The 22,193-nt window shown below is 46.2% G+C and overlaps 1 protein-coding gene across 1 annotated transcript in view; it reads left to right on the top strand.

Moving 5' to 3' along the window:
• ANKRD6 (ankyrin repeat domain 6) overlaps positions 1 to 21,822 on the top strand; it is a gene marked incomplete at its 5' end in the record, with an annotated part of 62,690 nt that extends 40,868 nt beyond the window's left edge. The window contains 10 exons of the mRNA XM_080805470.1: positions 1,152 to 1,250; positions 3,171 to 3,269; positions 4,490 to 4,567; positions 8,554 to 8,658; positions 9,946 to 10,080; positions 10,411 to 10,596; positions 11,062 to 11,214; positions 18,466 to 18,579; positions 19,301 to 19,427; positions 20,570 to 21,822. Coding sequence (XP_080661596.1) covers positions 1,152 to 1,250; positions 3,171 to 3,269; positions 4,490 to 4,567; positions 8,554 to 8,658; positions 9,946 to 10,080; positions 10,411 to 10,596; positions 11,062 to 11,214; positions 18,466 to 18,579; positions 19,301 to 19,427; positions 20,570 to 21,141 — 1,668 coding nt within the window. The 3' untranslated portion in view covers positions 21,142 to 21,822. The remainder of the gene's footprint in view (positions 1 to 1,151; positions 1,251 to 3,170; positions 3,270 to 4,489; positions 4,568 to 8,553; positions 8,659 to 9,945; positions 10,081 to 10,410; positions 10,597 to 11,061; positions 11,215 to 18,465; positions 18,580 to 19,300; positions 19,428 to 20,569) is intronic.
• Between the last annotated feature and the right edge of the window lie 371 nt (positions 21,823 to 22,193).

The raw sequence follows: 22,193 nt of genomic DNA, 5'->3' as shown, positions 1-22,193 counted from the left end.
TGGGTTTGTTTCAGTGTTTCTCCTAGCGTGTGGTGGCGAATGAGTCCAGAAAATCTGCCCGCGTAGTGTTGTACAGTAAGCGAATGTCAGATGGTACCGCCCAGGGAAGGTCTTCTGATGCTCCAGGGCCTGCGTCTACAAATCAGTTAGGGACGTCGTGCCCTTGGGAAGAGCTGATGGGTCAGTAGTTCTTAGAGGATTCCTGACTATTGAGGTCACATGGGCATGCCCCGTCCCTCCACAAGCATCCGTGTTTCCTTTCCAAGTCCCCGGCCTCATCCCTCGACTAGAGACTCTGACTGGGGTTCCTCTCAAAAAATGGTCTTACCTGAGGTCTCCGTCTTTGAAAGCAGACTCCTCTAAAGTCTCAGAATGCCCTGGACCTGGGCTCTGAGCTTGGCCGCTTCTTAATCCAGGGAAGGTTATGCTGAGTGGCCACTGTCTCTAGACAAAGTTTGAATGAAAATATCAAGAAAACACCGCAGAGTGTCCTGACTTTGTCTTCCAGTTTTGTTCTCTCTGCAAGTGGTTTAGCCGGAAGATCCTGATCCTGAGGTTTTTCTCTGAATGCCCTGTTTTATGCCAGTGATTGCCTCCTCCTCTGCTCCCCCAGACTGCCCCATATGAGATATTGGGGTCCTACTCAAATGAGACGCAGCTCGAATGTTTTTTAGAACATGCATGATCTTAAAATCTGAGTGCTCTCCCTGCCATGCTGTCCTTTGAGCCATGAGGAATCCGTGACGGAGGAGGGCTCGTTTCCAAAGCAGTGCTGTTGGTCTTAATTCCGTGTGTTCCAGAGCGTGGGGCTGTGGGAGAGGCTGTGGTGAATGGGTTCCTGTTAAGTGCTAGGTAAGCAGAGCCTGCCTTGGCTCTGGTGAAGGCCTCGTGGGGAGTGGGCATCCAGCACCTGAAACCTGAAAGCCCAGAGCCTGCGCAGCAGAACGCCCTCGGAGCCGCCGACGGCAGCCAAAGCTGTGGGTCTCAAGGTGGAGTGTCCACGGGAAAGTGAAGGCTTCCTGTTCAGGCTGATAACCTTGAACATATGCTAGTCCGCCAGTTTTTTAATCATTTTTTTCTTTTCTTCTTTTTTTTTTTCCTTCCCCCAGTAACTGCTCAGATTGTGCTCAGAGTTTGATTTCTGTCCGCAGGCAGGCGACACCTGTTTGCACGTTGCCGCACGCTATAATCACTTGTCCATCATTAAGCTCCTCCTCAGTGCTTTCTGTTCTGTCCATGAAAAGAACCAGGTCAGTGCATGTGTCCTCCCCACGGCTACCGGGCCCCCTTCCCACAAGGCTGGCAGGTGTGTTAGCACAAGCGGGGTCAGAGGCTGCTGCGAGCCTCTAGTCTGGGATGAGGCGTGACTGTTGCATGGAGTTCCTGCCGGTCCTGGTTTATCTGGCTTCATGGAGGGAGCCTGCTCTTCCCATTCCAGTGCATATCTCCATATTTGCATATCAAACACTTTCTGAAGATCCTGGGGCAGGTTTTGCTTGTAATGCTTTTACAAAGGAAACACACAAAGAGGAATGTGGCTTAATAAGCAAGGGAACTCAGTGTCTCTGCCACTTGGAGCTGAGGGAGTCTCTGGTCTCTGAAAAATCGGGTATGTGATCAGCATCTGTGCCATATCCTGGGGGTTTGCCATAAAGCTGTGATTATTATAGTGTCCTATGGAAATGTGTATGACTTACAGTAGCTTCAATTTGTTAAATGTCTTGATATTTACTAATACCTAAGTGATAACATTGTCTTTTCTGAGTTTGGGTGCATATATCTGAAATTTTAAAAACAGATCATTATTCAGATTAACTGTGTCCCATTAAGAGTGGTTTCTGATTCCCACTGCATATTAAGAATCAACAGGGAAATTATAAATACCACTGCTGAATCCTACAGCAGTTTAAAAGACCGGAATCCAGGTAATGGGATTTTTTAGAGAGCCCTTGACCTGAGTGTGGAGACAGGATTGAGAACCACTGGCCCAGCAATATACCTAATTCTGTCATTCTCCAGGCTTCCAGCGGCTTCTAGCTCATCAGGCGGGTGACACTTAGCCAGCCCCCACGAACCCGTGTTTCTCAACTTTGGCAGGATGTTTCAATCCCCTGAGAGCTTTGAGAAATCCCCATGCCCAATGCCCAATGCACACTTCAGAACAATTCAATCAACATCTGGGGGTGGGACCCGGGTGTCAGTAGTTCTCAAAGCTCCCAGCTGACTCCAGTTTGCAGCCAAGGTTGGAAACCCCTGCTGGAGAGCATACCCCAGCACCCACAACTAAGTGACTCAGCACTGAACCACAACTGCCCTGGCTACTCCTGGGGGCTGAGGGCCATGGGGCAGGTGGATTTCCATGCTGCCCAAGAAAACCCATCGTCCAGAACTTGACCTGCTCACCCAGTGGGAGAGAACAGATTACTTCACATCTGTATTTGCCTCATTTGTTTATATCCTTTGCTTGGGGACTGGCCCATGAAGCTGCCGTTGTCCATAGCCTCCTTCTGTAGTTGACTGACCATCTTCTGTATGAAGAAAATATGAACTTTATTATAGGCTACTTGGTAAGAGGTTAAAAACTGCTGGTCTTAAGTGAACACTGAATTTTTTTAGTGACTCCACCCAAATGAAGAACCCCCTGAGCCTGTGAAGGGAATCCCAGTGGGCTCTTTACATTCCCACAGGTGCTGCGGGGCTGGGGTTCCACCCCCGCCCCCCACCCAGCTCTTGTAGAAGTAGCCACTTTCTCCCAGCTTCTGCTCGTTCCAGTACCCAGAGACGAAGGGGTCCTCTGCCTGGGCAGACGGACCTGGTTCAGAGCCCTGTGATGGCTAGCCTGCTGGCCCCTGGCTGGGTGCCCGTTATCCTATCTTGGTGAGGGCTTCAGGTCTCGCCATTCTCAACAATCCCAGCCCAACATTACTTTGCCCTCTGTACTCAATTCTGTGATTTCTAGTATCCTCTGTCGGAGAGGAATGTGATCTTTGTATGTAGGTCATTTTAAAGAGACCTCTTAAAAGAGAACCACATAACCCTTGAACTAAGGGTCCCCTATCAAAGGCCAGTCCTAATTTGAAAAGCTACCACCAGGCCATGGGATGAGAAACCGGAGGGCTGGAAGTCATTATCAGATGGAGTTTAGCAGCCTTTCTTCTGATTAATTTCAGGCTGGAGACACAGCACTTCATGTTGCTGCTGCCCTAAATCACAAGAAGGTGGTTAAGATCTTACTGGAAGCTGGAGCAGATGGGACCATTGTTAATAATGTAAGTGAAGTCGCAGCAGTGTTTCTGAAAATCATTTCCACCCCTTTCCAGAATGGAGGGTGTCATTACTACCTCGCCTCCTGCAGGGCACCTATCCTCACCCATTCTTAGCCTGCAAAAGGCACAAAGCTCCCCAGCCTTACTCTGTAAGAGCTGGGTTTCTGCTAAAGCTGAGGACCCCAGAGGTGGACTTGAGGGAAGCCTTGCTCATGAACTGTTCAGCCCCGAGGACTTATCTTTAGACTCTTAGCTCAAGTGAGCACATCTTGCCAGGAAAGGTAAGGTCACGGGTGTCAGAGTAAACTGACAAGTGGATGTTATGGAAAGGGAGTTCCTGCCTTATAGATGGATCGGTTTCTCAGAAAAGTGGCCACATGACCGTCAGATTAATCATCCTCAAAATTTTCTTCTCCAAAATCCCCTTCTCTCTCTCTTTCTCTCCATATCCCACCTCCCCTCTTCCGTCTCTCTCCTGGGCCCTGTGGCAGGTGCTGGCTCAGGCACCCTTTCTTCCTTGAGGCTGAGCGGGGGTCTCTGCCCTCCTGAAGTAGCACAGACTCAGAGGGGCTGGGGACCGGACAGTTGTGTGGAGAGTTGGGGAGTGTTGGAGCTGGCAAAATTCTCCTGTAGCCAGTCCCCACTTTACCCTTCCTCACAGCTCTCCCACCTGATCGGGTGGTGCGTCATCGTATCTGTCCCCCAAGGTCTTTCCCTTCTTTTGAATCCCTCCGTTATCAACCTTTTGGCTTGATCTCCCTAGAGCCTGCCATATGGCCATAGCTTCCTAATTGTTCTTTACAATCCAGGTCCTGAGACTGGCTGGGGCCTCATCTGTCCTTCCAAGTGTCCTCCAGGGAAAACTCATTGCTCGGCTGCGTGTGATGGTCCTTTGTGTTTCTTCAGCTGAAAGCTTCCACCGTGACCTTGTCTTTCACACTCCCTCTCTTTTCTAGGAAGGATTCCTTGGTGGGCAGGCATTCCAGAGCTTTGCTTCCTCAAGGGTCCGCACTGACCCGCTGCTGCTGTGTGCTGCTATTCACTGTGCCCTTGGGTGTGACTTGGCTCCCCCGCTGACCGCGGTGGGCCTCAAGAGCAGGGCCAGGTCTTACGTGTGATTGTATCTTGTTGAGCTTGCGGTGTGGCTGAGTGTCCCCGCTGGGCTAGGTGTGGGCAGGACTGGTGTCTTTTACTCACTTGTCCTCCCCTGTGCCTTTCCTTAGGCAGGCCAGACTCCACTGGAGACTGCTCGCTACCACAATAATCCGGAAGTTGCTCTTCTCCTCACTAAAGCTCCCCAGGTAGGGTTTATTGGATTTTCCATTATATTGATGATGTGGGGCTGCAAAATTGTTGGGATTCTCTGGTGACCGTCTGTAAGAGCCAATTCAAACTACCTTAAGTAGGAAATTGATAGGTTCACAGTCAGGGAGTGGAAAATGTAGGAATCCTCGGGGGCCCCCAGGATAAACCAGAACCAGAGACGTAAGTTTTAGCAGCTCGTCTTCATACATGGGCATCCTTTCTTCTCTGTGGCTGGATCATAGTCCTTACTGGCTTTGTGGACTGTAACTCCCCAAGTGCTTGGGGAAAAGGTTCTGGTTTAAATGATACAGAAGAGGATCGTGATTGACGAGCTTGGGGCAAATGTCCTGAACAAGTAGAACGGGCACGTTAGAAAGACAGCTGTATCCATTTGACTGTGGTTGTAAGGGGTGTTTCCTAGAGAAAGGTGGGAGAAAGGGATCCATTGTAGGCAAACAAAGCAATTAATGTCCAATAGAGGCAGTCAAATATAATGGTGTTCTTTCCTTTTATTGAATGTAATGGTATTTGGGGCATCATTTAACTTAAAATTGATATCATTTGAGTTGAGATTGAAATTATCTAGCACTTAATAATGTATAAGCTGTTCCTTATTTTAGCAACCTGAAATAACAGTTTTTTGTTTCTTCATATTACCTTTCAGACACCTAATTTTCATAATTGTGCCTACAATATATATACCCTTTTGTATCCTGCCCTTTATCCTAATTATAATAAAATGTTCTGCAGTTCACATAATTACTCATCATGATGGAAGCCAGTTTGCTTTTTTTGTTGCTGTCCAATATTTTGTTACAATAATCTGGACCTAAATGTCCAATATTAAGGAAATGGTTTACTTCCCGATTAGAGGTACTCTGTTACATTACAGCAAAAATAGATTCGTTTTCAACCTTAATATGCCTGATGCTGTAAGCAGGTAAAGTCTCAGAGAGCTAGAGGAAGATTCTAGATAGGACCCTGCCATACCTGACTCCCATCAGCCCAGAGGTCTGTGTGGCCTTTATTTCATTTACTTTTTTTTTTTTTTTAATTTTAAGATTTTTATTTATTTATTTGACAGACAGCAAGAGAGGGAACCCAAGCAGGGGGAGTGGGGGAGGGATAAGCAGGCTTCCCGCCGAGCAGGGAGCCTGATTCTGGTCATGATCCCAGGACCATGGGATCATGACCCGAGCTGAAGGCAGATGCTTAACGACTGAGCCACGCAGGCACCCCTCATTTACGTTTTTAAAACCTACCTGAGATAATTAGCAGTTTCTGGAAGTAGTGAAGATTTTTGCCTTTTGAAAACTGGTTAGCCTGTTGCCCATGGAGTGGGTCCTCAGTGGTGTCTGGAAGTCTCTGGAGCCCCTGACAGGAACAAGTTAGGTGGTCCTTTGGAAAAAGTTTCTACCTCTTTCCAACTATTTGCAAATGAATCATCAATGGAATCACATCCATGAATCCTGATAGAAAAATATTAGTCTCTTATAGATCAGAAAGTAAGGGATGCTATCATAAAGGTCAGAATCCATCTCTGTAACATGGCATTTCAGCATTTGACAGTTCGGACAGCCACCTCTGTTCTTAGCTGTATGATGATCATCAAACTTTGTGGCGTGGAGTATCCCCAAGGCACACAGACTTACAGGCCTCTAACTCTACCTGCCTTTTGTCTTCCAGATCTCAGGGATCTGAGTTCACAGAGAAAAAACTTTACCATGGACCTTTTTCCTATGTAATTCTCCTTTAGTGTTTCCATTAAAAACAAACGAAAAAAATCTTCAGTTTTTTCACACCTACTTGAATAGCAAACAGGATGACATTTTACGGAAGTTTTTTACGTGATTATGTTAAACTCTATTCTCAACACGGAAAAGGAACTTTCGAATTTGCATAAAATTACACACATGCTGTTCTTCTGTTCTGAGGTGATAGCACTAGCCTTCCTCTGTGTGAAACAGGAAATTCCTTGCCTTGGCCCCTTAGTTGACCATGGATTTCAGTGGTAGTCCTACGAGGTTACTTTCTAAAGATCCATATACCCTGATTTCTGTGAACTGGAAAAGATTGATGACATTCCATTTGGTAGACGATATGGTTCGCTGAGAAAGGCTGTAAGCCATGCAGTTATTTTCACTGGCTAATAACACAGTCTATGGAGGGAATTATTCTGGTGATTTGGGTGACCTGTGAGTATCCCTTCTCATTTTAGATTGATACAGTTCACAAATGCTTCTGAAAGTGAATTTTGGGTGGATGCTGGGCTGTATTCTGTTCCTGCAGTCCATAAGCTGAATGAACGATGGGCGCTAGTCACTTCGCATCAGACTAGACTTCCTAGTGAGTCTGAATTTAGCTGAAGAAAGGGCTTAGGACAGTGGTTTTCAGACCTTTTGGTCTAGGGACACCTAATGTTCTAGAGGCCCATAAAGAGCTGTGTTTATATCTGTTAATAGTTACCATATTTGAAATTCAACTTGCGAAGTGTTTTTAAATAATAAACATTTTTAACTCTTACCACAAAAGGAAGTTGATTTTCTGAAAAATAACTTTATCAAAACAAGTTGTGTGAGAAGAATAAGTAGCAGTATAGCAGTATTTTTCATTTCTGCAAATCTCCATACTGTTTTCCTAAAAAGATGGGAGGGCCCTCCTTTACTTCCGCATGTGATCCATTGGCGTATCGTGTGCAGCTTCTGGTAAACACTGCTGTACACTCAGTGTGAGAGAGTGGGCGGCCGGCATTGTGGTAATATCATGAAGGGAATTTTAACCTCGTGGACCCAGGGTTCCAGGTCACTTTCAGAGCTGTTGGCTTCGGGGATGAAAATACAATTTAAAAATCTGGTTCAGTCACAGGCAGATATTGTCCAGAATTCTCCATTTAGGTGTCTCCTGCTGCCCGTAGAGGTTCTTTTTGTCCCATAATAGTGTCACTTGAATTTAATGAACACAAAGTTGAACATTGAGCTGAAAACTATGCTGAACTATTTACATATGAAGACCAACTGTTTTACTGCAGAAAAATCTTAAGACCTTGAAAAAGTGTTTGCACTTCTTAGTCAAAGTGGGGTGGGTGCCTCTTGAACTGGGAGCAAGGGGCTGGGGGAAGGGTATGGAGCTGGGCCAGAGACTAAAGGTTTCTGCCAGCTCAAAGATCTGTACCCTTGTTAAACTTCCTCTGTCAATCAAGGTACTCTAGGGACCGGGGCAGGAAGAAGGCACCTAACAGTGACTGACGGTCCAGCGCGTGCCAGCCAGCTGCTTGTCTTGGTTAATTCTATTAACTCCCCATATTTACACTGGGGAATGCAGAGAGGGCAAAGAACTTGCCCAAAGATTTTACAGCCAGCTGCTGCTGGGTTCCAGAATCAGGCTATCAGACCCCATGTCTACCTGCCTGTGTCCGTTCCACCTTCCCGCACTCGAAGGGGCAGACCAAATGCTTCCTTCTGAGGAGGAGATTCCTGTCCCGTGGTTGGTACCGTGGTTCACAGACGCACCTCAATGTTTGACTCAAACTCCCAATATCTTGAATACAGTTAGCCCATCAGATTTTCTCTCGATCTAGTTCAGGTCCTGTGTACCAAGATAGTGAGCCTGTGCCTGGCCCGGGGCTGCCATGTTCTACCACTCTGGGGGATGCCATGCCTGTCCTAGTCTCTCTGAGCGGTGGTCCCTGGAGTTCAGCCGTGCACAGCCTGCATACGCCTATATGGTGGCCATTGTCCTTATCCTAGACCTGAAGCTCCTGGAAATCAAGGATAAGGGGCTCCTCCTCTCTGGGTCCTTAGAGAGCCTGGCACGGGACCTCGGGAGCCTAGCAGACCGTCTGGAAGCGCTTGTTGACGTGAATGCCGGGTCTCTCCCACCAGGCTGGAAGCTGCATTAGATCAGAGCACCGGGTCCGAGGACGAGTCCATCATGCTGACGCTGCGCACCGGGGGTTTGTAACGATGCCTCTTGCCTCCTTCAGGTCTTGCGCTTCAGTCGTGGGCGAAGCCTGAGGAAAAAGAGAGAGAGGCTCAAGGAAGAGAGGAGAGCTCAGTCTGTGCCAAGAGATGAGGTGGCACAAAGCAAGGTGGGGGGTAGCCCTCCTGCGCCTCCCCAACTTCACCCCCTTCTAGAGGGTGGGAGACTCACACGGCTTCTGGGCTCGTGGGGCAACGGCCATGCCCTCTGTCTCTCCTTTCCACTGCTTCTTCAAACTGCTGTCCGTGCTTTCTCTTCGGCTCCCTGTCCTCCACTTCTCCAAGGGTTCAGATCGTGTGCCTGCCTGCCGGTCTTTTCCAGCCCCCTGTATCTGTGGCCCTGTCACCCCCATGTGGACAGCTCCGCCTTGGACACTGTGCCCTTAATCGTATAGGGCAGTGGCTGGCAAAGTGTGGTGTCCACTGTATCATCTGGGACCTTATTCAAAATGCAGAAGCCCTGGATCAGATGCTCTGGGAGGGGGCCCGGCGAGCTGGGTTGGAACGAACGAGCCCTGCGGGTGATTCTGATGCGGACTCAAGTTTGACACCCACTGGCCTAGGTTGCTTCCTTCCTTTCTGCTTAGGGAGTGGACTGAGGCTATGCTCGCCTGTGTGATTCCTCTGTGAGACTTGAGAAGAAGACGCCCCCTGGGCACCCCAGCCCCGCTCGGGGCACATACGGTAAAGAGTGCCCGAGCTGGATTTCAGGTCCCTCTGCCAGGTGCCCTCGTACGGGGACAGCCGGCACGACTAGACACCATAGCCGTGGAATGCACCATGCCTTGCCGCTCTCCCAGAACGAGAAAGGCTAGGATATAAAGACAACTTTTGGCCCATAAAATTTTATACTAAATTCTCATTCTTCTATTTTAAAATCTTATCCATTTCCAGGGTTAAGGTATTGTAACTCTGATTAAGTTCCTGTAGGTGTATTGTATATATTAATTGGTAAGAGTTCTATAAGGACTGGAAATGTGATTTTTTTTGTTTTAGAGGTTTTTCATACTCCATTATGAATTGTGAGGTCCAAGTTCAGAGAATGAATGGTATTTTTGTTGTTGCTGTGGTTGTTGAAATGCAAAAAAAATAAAAAATAAAAAATCTCTAATGCTGAGGTGTTTGTGGTAGGTTCCTGAAGCTCTAGAATGTAGAATTAGACCCAAAACTGTTTGGTTTGGCCCCTAATAAAGTCAAAGTCAAATACTCGAGCGACTGGGAAAACGGAACACGGTCAGTGTCGGCCACCAGGCAGTGTTCCCTATTTGTCATCGGCTCAGAGTCCCCTGGGTCCTTTAGTGGATGCTGTCTTGCAACCGGAATTTTACCCCATTACAGAAAAAGGCAGAGGGGGGCAATTAGAACTGGTTTCTGGGCTTTTTTTCTTTCCTCTGTAGGGAAGTGTCTCAGCAGGAGACACCCCCAGCAGTGAACATGCTGTACCCAGAAAAGACGAGGCCAGAGAAGATTTCCTGTCTGCCTCCCCAGAGCCCAGAGCAAAGGACAACCGGCTGAGAAAGTCAAGGCCCAAGGTCAGGAGGCCCGTGAAAACAGCCAGGGGAGGGCTGGGAGATGGGTTGGCAGAGGGCCCTGGGATAGCGTCATACCCAGTAGCTAAAAACACTGCTTTGCTTGACTTGCTGGTTGGGAGCCAGAGCACAAAAATGAAATCTGGCCAACTTCAAACACAAGGTTAGTGGGCTGATCGATTTCTTTTGACATGGGGTGCTTAGAGAGGAATGCCATGAGACAAAGCAAGCTGGATTCTTCGGTCAGAGGTGGGTTAGATGGGCGTGGTGCACTGGGCATCAGTCCTGCAGATGTCCCAGTGCTCAGGGTTACTGTCTCTTCCTCTCCCACAGGTGTCCGCATTTTCTGACCCCACCCCACCAGCAGACCAACAGCCTGGACACCAGAAGAGTGCGCATGCTCATAATCACCCTAGAAAGAGGCCCAGGCACCGATGCTCCCCCCCGCCCCCTCCCCATGAGTTCAGAGCCTACCAGCTCTACACGCTGTACCGGGGCAAGGACGGGAAAGTGATGCAGGTACCCGATGAGCCCCATCCAGACCTGGGACCCTCGGCCTTAAGCAAGGCTGTGTGTTTATTACTATTCCTGGGGACTAATACCCATTTTCAGTGTTGACTTAAGGCATGAGCTCTGAAGATAAACCAGGTGGCCCTCCTGACCTAAACTGCAGGTGTGCCCCCTCGAGGAGGCCCAGGCACACAGGGGCAGTCACATGGCTTTTTGCACCATCCTTAGGGGACTGGATCATTTTGAGGCCCCAGAGTAGATAAAAGCAGCAAGGATTGGTACTCTGAAACTTCCTAGTGCCTGTTGGTCTCAAGGCTTGGCCCACTGGACATCCCAAAGTTGTGCCAGGAATCTGTCTGCCCCCTCCATCATCCGTATCCCCCTGGCACACTGACTGGCACTGGATGGGGACTCAAAACCAATTTGTGGAAGGAACGAATGAGTGGATTGATTCCTTTGCTGTTCCCCTGTCAGGCACCGATCAATGGTTGTCGATGTGAACCCCTAATCAACAAGCTGGAGAACCAGCTGGAGGCAGCTGTGGAGGAGATCAGAGCAGAGCTGGGGTCTGTGCAGGATAAAATGAACACAAAGCTGGGACACATGGAGGGCAAGACCCAGCATCAGGTCAGTGGATTGCCGGAACTCTTCATGTCCAGCTGCTGGACAGGAAATGGAAATCAGAAAGAGCCCTCCAGCATCCCTCTGTTCCGAAGCCTCTGCCCTGAGCGAGTCAGCTGGGCTGTCAGGAAGAGTTCTGGTTTCTTTCAAGCCCATTTATTCAGATTTCTAAAAATCTTTTTTTTTTTTAATTTAAGTTCAGTTAATTAACGTATGTTGTTGGTTTCAGAGGTATTGGTCTGTGATTCATCAGTCTTATATAACACCCAGTGCTCATTACTTCACATGCCCTCCTTAGTGTCCATCAGCCAGTTACCCCAGCCCCCACCCCAATTCCCTCCAGCCACACAGTTTGTTTCCTGTGATTGAGTCTCTTATGGTTTGTCTCCTTCTCTGGTTTCATCTTCTTTTATTCTTCTCTCTTGTCCCCCACAGTCCTCTATTTCGTCCCTTAAATTCCACATATGAGTGAGATCATATGATAACTGTCTTTCTCTGATGGACTAATTTCACTCAGCATAATGCTCTCTAGTTCATCCATGTCACTGCAGTGGCACGATTTTCCTTGATGATTCTGGCTAAAGGTTTATTAATTTTCTTTTCAAAGAAGCAGCTCTTGGTTTCACTGATCTTTTCTGTTGTTTTTATTTAGTTTCTGATTCATTTATTTCTCTCTGGCATTTATTTTTTTCCAACTTTGGGCTTTTTCATCTTATAGTTCCTTTAGGTGTAAGATTAGGTTTTTTTGTTTGAGATTTTATTTGTTTCTCGAGGTAGGCCCATATTACCTAAATTTCCCTCCGAGAACTCTTTTTGCTGTGTCTCACAGATTTTGAACTATTATTTTTATTTTCATTTGTCTCTCTCTCTCTATATATATATATATATTTATTTTTTTTAACTTTGATTTCTTTGTTGACCCATTGGTTGTTTAGTAGCATGTTGTTTAAACTACATGTTTTTGGTTTTTCCATACTTTTCTTGCAATTGATTTCTAGTTTCATATTTTATGGTCAGAAAAGGTGCTTCATATGATTTTAGTCATTTTACATTTATTGAGATTTGTTTTAACACATGATCTATCCTGAAGAATGTTCCATGTGCACTTGAATGTGTATTTTGTTGTTTTTGGATAAAATGTTCTATAAATATCTGTTAAGTCCAGATGGTCTACTGTGTGGTTCAAAGACAATTTCCTGGGCACCTGGGTGGCTCAGTTTGTTGAGCCTCTACCTTCAGCTGAGGTCATGATCCCAGGGTTCTGGGATCAAGTCCCATATCAGGCTCTCTGCTCCGCTGGGAGCCTGCTTCTCTCTCTGCCTGCCACTCCCCCTGCTTGTGCACATGTGTGTGCTCTCTTTTGCACACTCTATATCAAATAAATAGAATCTTTTAAAAAAAGTAGTTTTTTAATTTTCTATCTGAATGACATATCCACCGATGTAAGTGGGAAGTTAAAGTCTCCTAGTATTATTGTATTACTGTCAATTCTCCCTTTATGTCTCCCCAATATTTGCTTTATTTAGGTGCTTTGATGTTGGGTGCATATGTATTTACAATCATTAGAATCCTTTTGTTGGATTGATCTCTTTAATATTATGTAAAGCCCTTCTTTTTCTCTTGTTCAATCTTTGTTTTTTGTTTTTTAAGATTTTATGTATTTATTTGAGAGAGAGATAGTGAGAGAGAGCATGAGAGGGGAGAAGGTCAGAGGGAGAAGCAGACTCCCCTTCGAGCTTGGAGTCTGATGTGGGACCTGATCCTGGGACTCCAGGATCATGACCTGAGCCGAAGGCAGTTGCTTAACCAACTGAGCCATCCAGGTGCCCCAGTCTTTGTTTTATGATGTAAGCATTTTGTTTCTTATGATATAAGCATTGCTACCCTGGCTACCTTCCCACTCCCCTTCTGTTTGAATGGAATATCTTCTATCCCTTCACTCTTAGTCTGTGTGTGCCTTTAAGTCTGAAGTATCTTTTGGCAGCAAATAGATGGGTCTTATTTTTTTAATCCATTCAGTCACCCCTTATCTTTTGACTGGATCATTTAGACCATTTACATTTAATTATTGATAGGTATGTACCTATTGCCATTTTACTGTTTTCTTGTTGTTTCATAGTTCTTCTCTGTTCCTCTCTTACTCTGTTTCCTTAATTAGTGAATTTCTTTAATGTTCTGCTTCACTTCCATTCTTGTATGTGTGTATGTGTATCCTAGGTTTGGGGTTTGTGTTTACCATGAGATTCCTATATAATATCCTAGGTATATAGAAGTCTATGTTAAATTGATGGTCACTTTGAGAGCCTGCGTGGCTCAGTCGGTTAAGCGACCAACTCTCCTGATTTTTGGCTCGGGTCATGATCTCAGAGTCATGAGATCAAGTCCCATATTGGCTCTGCACCAGGCACGGAGCATACTTGAGCTTCTCTCTCTCCCACTCCCTCTGCTCCACCTCTCCCCACTGCCACCCTTTGCTCATGTGCACATGCCTGCTCTCTTTCACAAAAAAAAAAAAGGACACTTAAGTTTGAATACATTCAAAAAGAACTTCATTTTTACTGACCCCCCATGGTTTTTATATGTTATTTTGTTTCTTTTCGTTTTGAGTTTCTCTAACTAACTTTAAAGATACACTTTCACTTCTTTTGTTCCTTAACCTTCATACTAGTTTTATAAGTGATTGCTTTTACTACTTTATGTTGCTTTTACTCATCAATTTTTTTTCATAATTTTCTAATTATTGCCTTTTTACTACTTAAAAAAAATCTCTTTAAAAGGTCTTGTAAGATTGGGGCACCTGGGTTAAGCGTCTGTCTTCAACTCCAGTCATGATCCCGGAATCCTGGGATCCAGCCCCGTGTCAGGCTCCCTGCTCAGTGGGGAGTCTGCTTCTCCCTCTCCCTCTGCCCTTCCCTTGGCTCCTGCTCGCATGTGCTTTCTTGCTCGCTCACTCTCTCAAATAAATAAATGAAATCTTTAAAACATTTTCTTGTAAGGCTGTTTTAATGGTGACGATGTCTTTTAACTTCTGTTTGGGAAAGTCTTTATCTCTCTTTGGATTCTGAAGAATAAATATTCTGCTGGGCCAAAGATTGTCAGTTGTAGGGTTTTTTGTTTCAGGACTTTAAATATATCCTGTCACTTCCTCTGGACTTGGAGTTTCTGAAAAATCCACTGATAGCCTTATGGGCATTTCCTTGAGTGTTACTACTTTTCTTTTGCTGCTTTTGAAATTCTCTTTAATTTTATTCTTTGACATTTTAATTATGTGTTATGGTGTGTATCTCCTTTGGGTTCCTTTTGTTTAGAACTCTCTGTGCTTCCTGAACCTGGTGGTGTTTTCCTTCCGCAGCTCAGGGAAGTTTCTAGCTATCTCAAAATTCGTTTTTCTTCTTGTTCAGTCTGGATGCTTTCCATTGCCTCATCTCCCAGATTCCAGATCCATTCTTCTTCATCCCCTAGTCTGTTGGTTCCTTCTATTATATTTTTCCTTCTAGTTACTATATTCTTCATCTCTGATTGCTTCCTTTTATGTTTTCTGTCTCTTTATTGAAGTTCTGAGTTCATCCCCTTCTGTACAACTGGTGAGCGTCTTTAAGACCATTATGTTGAACCTTATCATGTAGATTGGTTACCTCTGTTTTGTTTAGTTCTTTTTCTTGCTTTTTTGTCTTGTTCTTTTGTTTGAAGCCTATTCCTCTGTCTCCTCATTTGCTTGACTTCCTGCTTTTGTTTCTATGAATGAGGCAGAACAGCTACTTCTCCTAAACTTGAAGGAATGCTCTTATGTGTGCTCATTCCCTATGTCGAGTGTGTGTGCTTGGGGACTTTGGCTGGCTGGCACAACTGTGGCTGGTGTGGCCGGAGGGCGGGGGGGCCCAGGCTCTTTGCATTGAGGCTGTCTTAGTGGAATGGCCTGAACTAAAGTGAGTGCAGATCGGGGCAGTCCTGGGGCCCTCTGCGCCAGAGACCCCCACGCAGGTGAGCAGAAGCCAAAGCGGGTATGAGGTGATGTGTTCCAGGGTGCCCTTCACGGGGTGCACCCTACCACATCATCTGTGCGTGCCTTCAAGCATCTGGAGCCAAGGGGGACTCAGGCCGGGAGGACTCAGGATGCTGTGTTTAGTGTGCCCTGGCAAGTTATGGAGTTGGAGCGATGTGGGCCTTGAGTGTTCAAGGTGCTTTGAGCCTGTGTCACCTTGGCCAAACGGCTGGAGCTGTCGTGAGCACTGCACCATGCTGGGGCTGCCTTGGTGGGACAGATCGGGCTGCTGAGGGTTAGGGCAGGCCTCACTGACGTGGCAGGATGGCGGGGGAGCCCAGGCCCTGCTCCATTCTGTGATATCAAGGTGGGGGAGGAACACAGACTCTGGTGCCTGCCAGCCCTTCTGACCCGGAGAGCGTTCCAGTGGCTGCCCTGACGTTTGGCAGGTTCTGGTTCCTTTGTATTCTCGCTGCCCTTTTAAATCCTGGCTGTTTTTCTGTGCACCAGGGCAGACAAATCTTCCCACCTTCCCTCAGTACTGTCTTCACTACAGTTCAGTGTTGGGACGGGGGTTCCCTCTGTTACCGTGTCTCTGTCTCCCTTGCTGTTCTCTGTATGGTCTGTCTTCTGTGGTGCAGAAACTGCTCTGTCATCCCCCAGGTCTTCGGGAGGAATTGCTCTATAAATAGGTGTAGATTTGGTGTGTCTGTGGAGGAGATGACAGGGTCTTACTGCCTCACCATCTTGGACCATCTTTAAGCTTATGTTTAAATTTGGTAATGTCCTAGCCGTGTTGGGTTTTGGTGTGCTATTTAATGGCAATGTACTCTTCCATGTATGGAGTGGAACATGTAATTTGGTTTTGTCTACTAAATGTTTGTTTCCCATGTCCAGTATAGTTAACAGTGCTCTGTTTCAGGTGTGCAGTGTGGTGATTCAGCAATTTCACACATCATCCAGGGCTCGTCCCATCAAGTTCATTCCTTAATCCCCATCACCACTTTCACCCAAACACCCACTCACCTCCCTAAGTTATACCTTAGGTTACCTTAATACTAGGTCTGCATTGGCTCAAGTTGTGGACTTACTGTGTGTTCAGTCTCTTCAACCCCTTAGGACTTTAACAAATGAGAAAAAGAAGCCTTGACTACACAGAAACAGGCTCAGGGATGGTGAAAACCTAGAGTCTGATGACGACTAGATGAAACCTTAAGTTAGGTCACCTTAAGTTATATATTTTTGCTACCAGCTTTTTTCACCTGATTTGATATCCTGAGCACTTTCCCATGTCCTTTGCTTCAAGTATTCCAGCATATTTTTTTATTAGATTTTGAAATTGCTTAGTTTTTCACTCTTATAAATAATGCTATGATGAACATTTATCTGGGTAAATGTTTGCTTTTCCAGTTATTTGCTCAGATTTAGGGTAATTGGGCCCAGAGTTAAGAATATGTTTGGGGTGCCTGGTGGCTCAGTTGGTAAGCGTCTGCCTTTGGCTCAGGTAATGATCCCGGGGTCCTAGGATCAAGCCCGACATTAGGCTCCTTGCTCGGTGGGAAGCCTGCTTCTCCCTCTTCCACTCCCCTACTTGTGTTCCTCTCTTGCTGTGTCTCTGTCTGTCAAATAAATAAAATCTTTAAAAAAAAAAAAAAAGGGGGGGAACCTGGGTGGCTCAGTGGATTAAAGCCTCTGCCTTCGGCTCAGGTCATGATCCCAGGGTCCTGGGATTGAGCCCCGCGTCGGGCTTTCTGCTGATCAGGGACCCTGCTTCCCTCTCTCTCTCTGCCTGCCTCTCTGCCTACTTGTGATCTCTGTCTGTCAAATAAATAAAATCTTCAAAAAATTTAAAAAAAAATATGTTTAAGCCTCTTGACAAATATTAGTAATCTACTTAACAGAAAAGTTGTGTGAATTTATATCCAACAGGCAGGGTAAGGATATAAATTGAGTCTCCGTCTTGAACTTTGGCAATCACTAATATTATCATTTTTGAAGCTTTTGCTGAACTGATTAAGAATATTGTTTAATTCTGGTTTCCTTGTTTGTTGGTGAGGTAGAGCATTTTAGGTTCATCTGCTATTTGTACTTCATGGAAAGCCCCTTCAAGAAGTCTTCTCCTAATGCCATAATATATTAGCTAAGACTGTCTTATAAATAAAACCCCCTTCAGCCAGCCTAAGCCCAGAGAGGAGTGTATTCGATAAATGCTGGATCTTCTCAAGGACCTCACTTCATTTCAAGGAGGGTGACAGATGGGGGTGTAGACTCTTCGTCCTAATTCCTGATCACAGGTAAAGGACTCTGGGGTGGCATGAGTCTGTCGCTCACGCAGGCATCAGTCAGCCATGCCCTGGGGCTAAGTTAGAGCAACTGGGTGACCGGGATAAGGAGGGAGGGGAGTTGGCCAATCTGAGGAGACTGGAGCGCGGCTCACAGGAAGACAGGTGGGCTGAAGGAACCAAACAGAAGGTGCTCACCACATCTCCAGACCTGCTGCTGCTCTTTAGTTTTTTGAGCGTCCCGTGTGTCCCTGACAGGAGAAGACCCAGCAGCGAGCCCCTGTGGGCTGGCCCCTGCCGACAAGTTTCCTCTCCCTTGTTTGGGCTTTGTCTGAGCAGCGGAAGTTTGGCTCTCCTGGGTGTTAGGGCCCTTCAGGGAAATGTCATGATGTTGGGGGGACCCAGGAGGGTGCGACTGAAAAGGGACAATCATTCGTTCTCTGACGCAAGCCCTTTAAGCTCCTTCCCCACCCTTCTTCACACTTGCTTTGGTTCCTCTCAGTGAAGCCCCAGGGCATTTGTTCATCAGACACTGGGTAAAAGCGCTGAGCCTTAGGCTTTCGCCACCTCACAGGCAGTCACTGACGCTTCGGATGGGGTGTTAAGAATTGGAAGGGTACAGCTGCAGACTTACAGAAATAGTTTTTCCTTTCAATAATAGTCTTGGAAATAATGTTCTGAAACCTATAAAAATTCTATGTACAAGGTCTGTTGGCTTAAGTTTAAATTTACTGTGTGTTCAGTCTCTTCAACCCCTTAGGACTTTAACAAATGAGAAAAAGAAGCCTTGACTACACAGAAACAGGCTCAGGGATGGTGAAAATCTGGAGTCTCATGGACACTAGATGAAACTAGGGTAAAAGAGAAGTTGAGGTTTGCTTCTATACTCTCTGGCCCCTGCTCGGTCCCCCAGAGCCCCGTCTCAGGAGTCAAGAGACCGGGACCCATCCTGAGATTGTCTCAGTCCTACGCTGTCTGCCCGTTGAATCCTAGATGCGTGTTTTGGACAAGCTGATGGTGGAGCGGCTCTCGGCGGAGAGAACCGAGTGCCTGAATCGCCTGCAGCAGCACTCCGACGCCGAGAAGCACGAGGGAGAGAAACGACAGGTGAAAACCAGGATCTGTCCTTAGCTGGGTATTTACCACTCCTCTCCACTGAGTTAAGACCATCACTGAAAACCCAGAGGCCCAGAGCCCATAAAAGCATTTGTAATGTGTAACATGTCCTCTTTACAATGACCTTTTATTAATTTATATAATGAATAGAAAAGAACATGTAGTTCAGTCCTTTTGTTGCCGAATATTCTGGCAATAGGTGGAGACTAAACCATTCACAGAACATGCTGGGGAAGGTGTGGTCTCTGCTTTGAATCACTTCTGTGTACTGTGCGTCTGTTGGGCATTGCTCTGTTGCTGAGCGAGGCTTGGTTCCTGTCCTTGGGGAGTTCGTCTCCCTAAGACAATATAAACCGAGTCCTTGTTGAGTGTGTGTGAGTTCATGCTCCTAAGCAGCCAGATACTCTTGATTTGTAGGATTTGGGAAGCTTTGGGTGTTCAAGGTGTCTCTTGCCCTAAGCCACTCAAAGATTATAGAAACTGTCAGGTTTGGTGCTGGGTGAAGCTTGGTCTGCAGAGGGCAGCAGAGAAGGCTGTGTGGCTTGTGGGCGGGGAGGTAGGTAATCCACAGCTTTTAGGCGGGTCAAGATGATGCTCTGAACTATGATAACTGAAGAGGCTACTCTTGATGCTTTCCTTCATAAACCACATGTGCAACTCACCTGATCATTTGTGTGGGTTTGTGTGTGTGTGTTTTGTTTTGTTTTCTTAGACATCACTGGTGGATGAATTAAAAACCTGGTGCATGTTAAAGATTCAGAATCTGGAGCTGAAGCTTTCTGGAGATTCTAGGGCCTCTAGGACCAAATCCACACCATCTACTTGCGAGTCCTCTACAGGTAATGCATGTGCAGAGGGCGCCATTCCACCCAAAGGTGGTAAAACCACCAGAGATCGTTCTCTGCTGTATCCAAAGGCAGCCCCTAGGATAGGGCTGTGGAAAACACCGGATTGTAAATTCTGTAGGGCTAAGGACATATTTTGCTTACCGCTGTATGTCCAGTTGCTATACAGTAGGAAAGTACTCCTATTTCAGTATTCAGACATACCTGAATGAAGGAGTAAAAGAATTGTTGACTGGTGACGACAGTGTTTCCGGTACAGTGTTGATGGTGTCAGAGTATGTCCCAAAGATGAAGAGTGAGGAATGAACATGTCTCCTCAGCAGGGCTCTTGCCCTGGCCCTTGGGCTACTTTCTCCTTTCTTCTCCCTGATCAGCCTTTGACCTTTGTCCAACTATGTAAAGCCTCCGTGAGCAGCGGTTCCTATATTGAGGCTGCCCCAAGGTGCTAAACAGAGACATCTTTCAAGCAAAGTGTCTTCTCATTAGCTACAGTGCTTTTACTCAGTGATAATTTTGAGGACACTTAGAACCTTTGTAATTAGGCCTCTGTGAGGAATTCTGATATGTCAAGCATATTATGTTATTATAGACCATTTCTGGAACTGTGGTTTTTATCTTCTTTGTGCCCGTAACATTGGGGAAAACCTGGGCAAATTTATCATGCCAGGTCTCTTTATGGAACTTGGCTGGAGCTCTGGGCATAGAGAATATGACCACCTCACCAAACTGGGGCTTGAGTCAAGGAGCTAATAACTGGGGGTATGGAAAAGGCCCAGAAATTAGGGAATGGGCAGATTCAGTCTCATCAGTACATACCCAGTTCTGTTTTGGAGATCCTTGGTGAGCTGTGTCATCCTTAGAAATCACAAAATGGTACCCAGAACCTTCTAAGCTTTCTAACTGGCCAAAGGAAAGGCCAGCAACTTTTTTGGCTTAGATGCCACCCATGTTGTTAAGCCCTACCAAGCCAAAATGGTGATGGGGGGAAGTGAAAGCAGGGGAAGGCAGAGGAAAAACTGCACATGGTGGTGGGCCGTTGGGAAGGCTGATGGTTTACAGGATTATCAGGACTCTGAAATGCCAACCCAGAGCCACAGGACTGTGTGAATGTGGTTTTGTTTTCCTTCCGAAACTAGGTGTGGATCAATCAGTGGTCACTGCAGGTCCAGTAGCAGCTTCTGACAGTTCTCCTCAGGTGGTGAGGCCCAAGGAAAAGGCCTTCAACTCCACCGCTACCCACAGACTACAGCAGGAGCTGTCTTCCTCAGACTGTACAGGCTCTCGACTGAGGAATGTCAAGGTCCAGACAGCCTTGCTACCCTTGAAAGAGGCAGCCAGATGTGATCAGCAGGCTGGGCCCTGTGTTGACAGAGGCACCCAAACCAAGAAATCTGGGAAAAGCGGGCAGGCAAGGCATCGGACCCAGCACCCAGCACCCAGCAACCCCTGTGGGCTGCCGCCACCAGCAGCAGGCAGCGAGCAGACCGCCCCTCACATTCGAGACACCTCCCAAGCTCTGGAGATCACCCAGTATTTTTTTGAGGCCGTTTCTACGCAGATGGAAAAGTGGTATGAAAGGAAGATTGAGGAAGCACGAAGCCAAGCCAGTCAGAAGGCCCAGCAAGACAAGGCTACCCTGAAGGAACATATTAAAAGTTTAGAAGAAGAACTTGCTAAACTAAGGACGAAGGTGCAGAAGGAAAATTAGGACTTGGGGAGCGGCACAAGAAGGGATTCTGGAGAGCGCCGGCTTTGCAGCTCTAGAAGAGCTATGGCCAACATGTCTGTTATCGTGAACGTGCCGGACTTGCCTTTCAAAAAAAAAGTCAAACTTCTGAAATGTGCCAGGCCCGTGCTTCCCATGCCCTGAAGTTATGACGACTTCAACAGTGAGACTGAAACCAGGGGACACTTGCTTAGTTGCAGGTTTCATTACAAACTCATAACCTCAGTCCAGGGTCATCTGAGGTTCAAAAGCTCAGATTAGGTGAGCCACGCTAAGCAACTGTATGATGCATTGAGCCTAAACCCTAGAATTCAGGATGTATGAAATAATATAAGTCAAAAGGAAGAAGAAAATCAAATCCCTTGTGAACGCCGGTGGCCGTTCATGTGGTGCACACCTGCTGGGCCCAGAAAAGAGTATCTTTCTGTAAGAACTGTGGCGGAGATGCGCACATCCCCTCTCAAATTCCTACTTCTCAAAATGCTGACCTTTTAACCAGATGAAAACTTATCAAATAGATTTGGAGGAGAAAAAGATTTTCATGATGTCACTAGATCCAGTATATCTTAAAAGATTTTGCAGAGTCGGTGGGTACTTAAAATAATGAGGAATTGGCTAGTAGCACTGGGAACATTTGTTAATAAACTCAAATGAGAAACATTCAAATCACTGGTCATTGTTTCTGTATTTTCAGCCAAAATACAGTAATAGTACGATTGATTAATCCTACTGATTTTAAAGATTAATGGAAAAACATTCATCTAAGAACTATCTGAAACTTCTATCCTTAATCACACCCGATTATCCAAGAGTACCTTTCTAAATTTGAGCTTATCGGTCTACATTTTATAAAGAAGTAAGGCTATTTCTTGAAAGTATTTCACTTCTAATTGTGTCCTGTCATTAAAGAGCCTCAGAAGTTTCCCACTGCTTTGCAGTGATTTCAAGGTAAAATAATTGAAAAACTTGAGCTAGACCCCACTGTTTCCTTTGTGGAGCCCCGAGGATTTTACTCTGCTCTATGGAATATACAA

This window comes from Martes martes (genome assembly GCF_963455335.1).
Source record: "Martes martes genome assembly, chromosome: 6".
Lineage (NCBI taxonomy): Eukaryota > Metazoa > Chordata > Mammalia > Carnivora > Mustelidae > Martes > Martes martes.
This window is presented reverse-complemented; position numbering and strand designations above follow the sequence as displayed.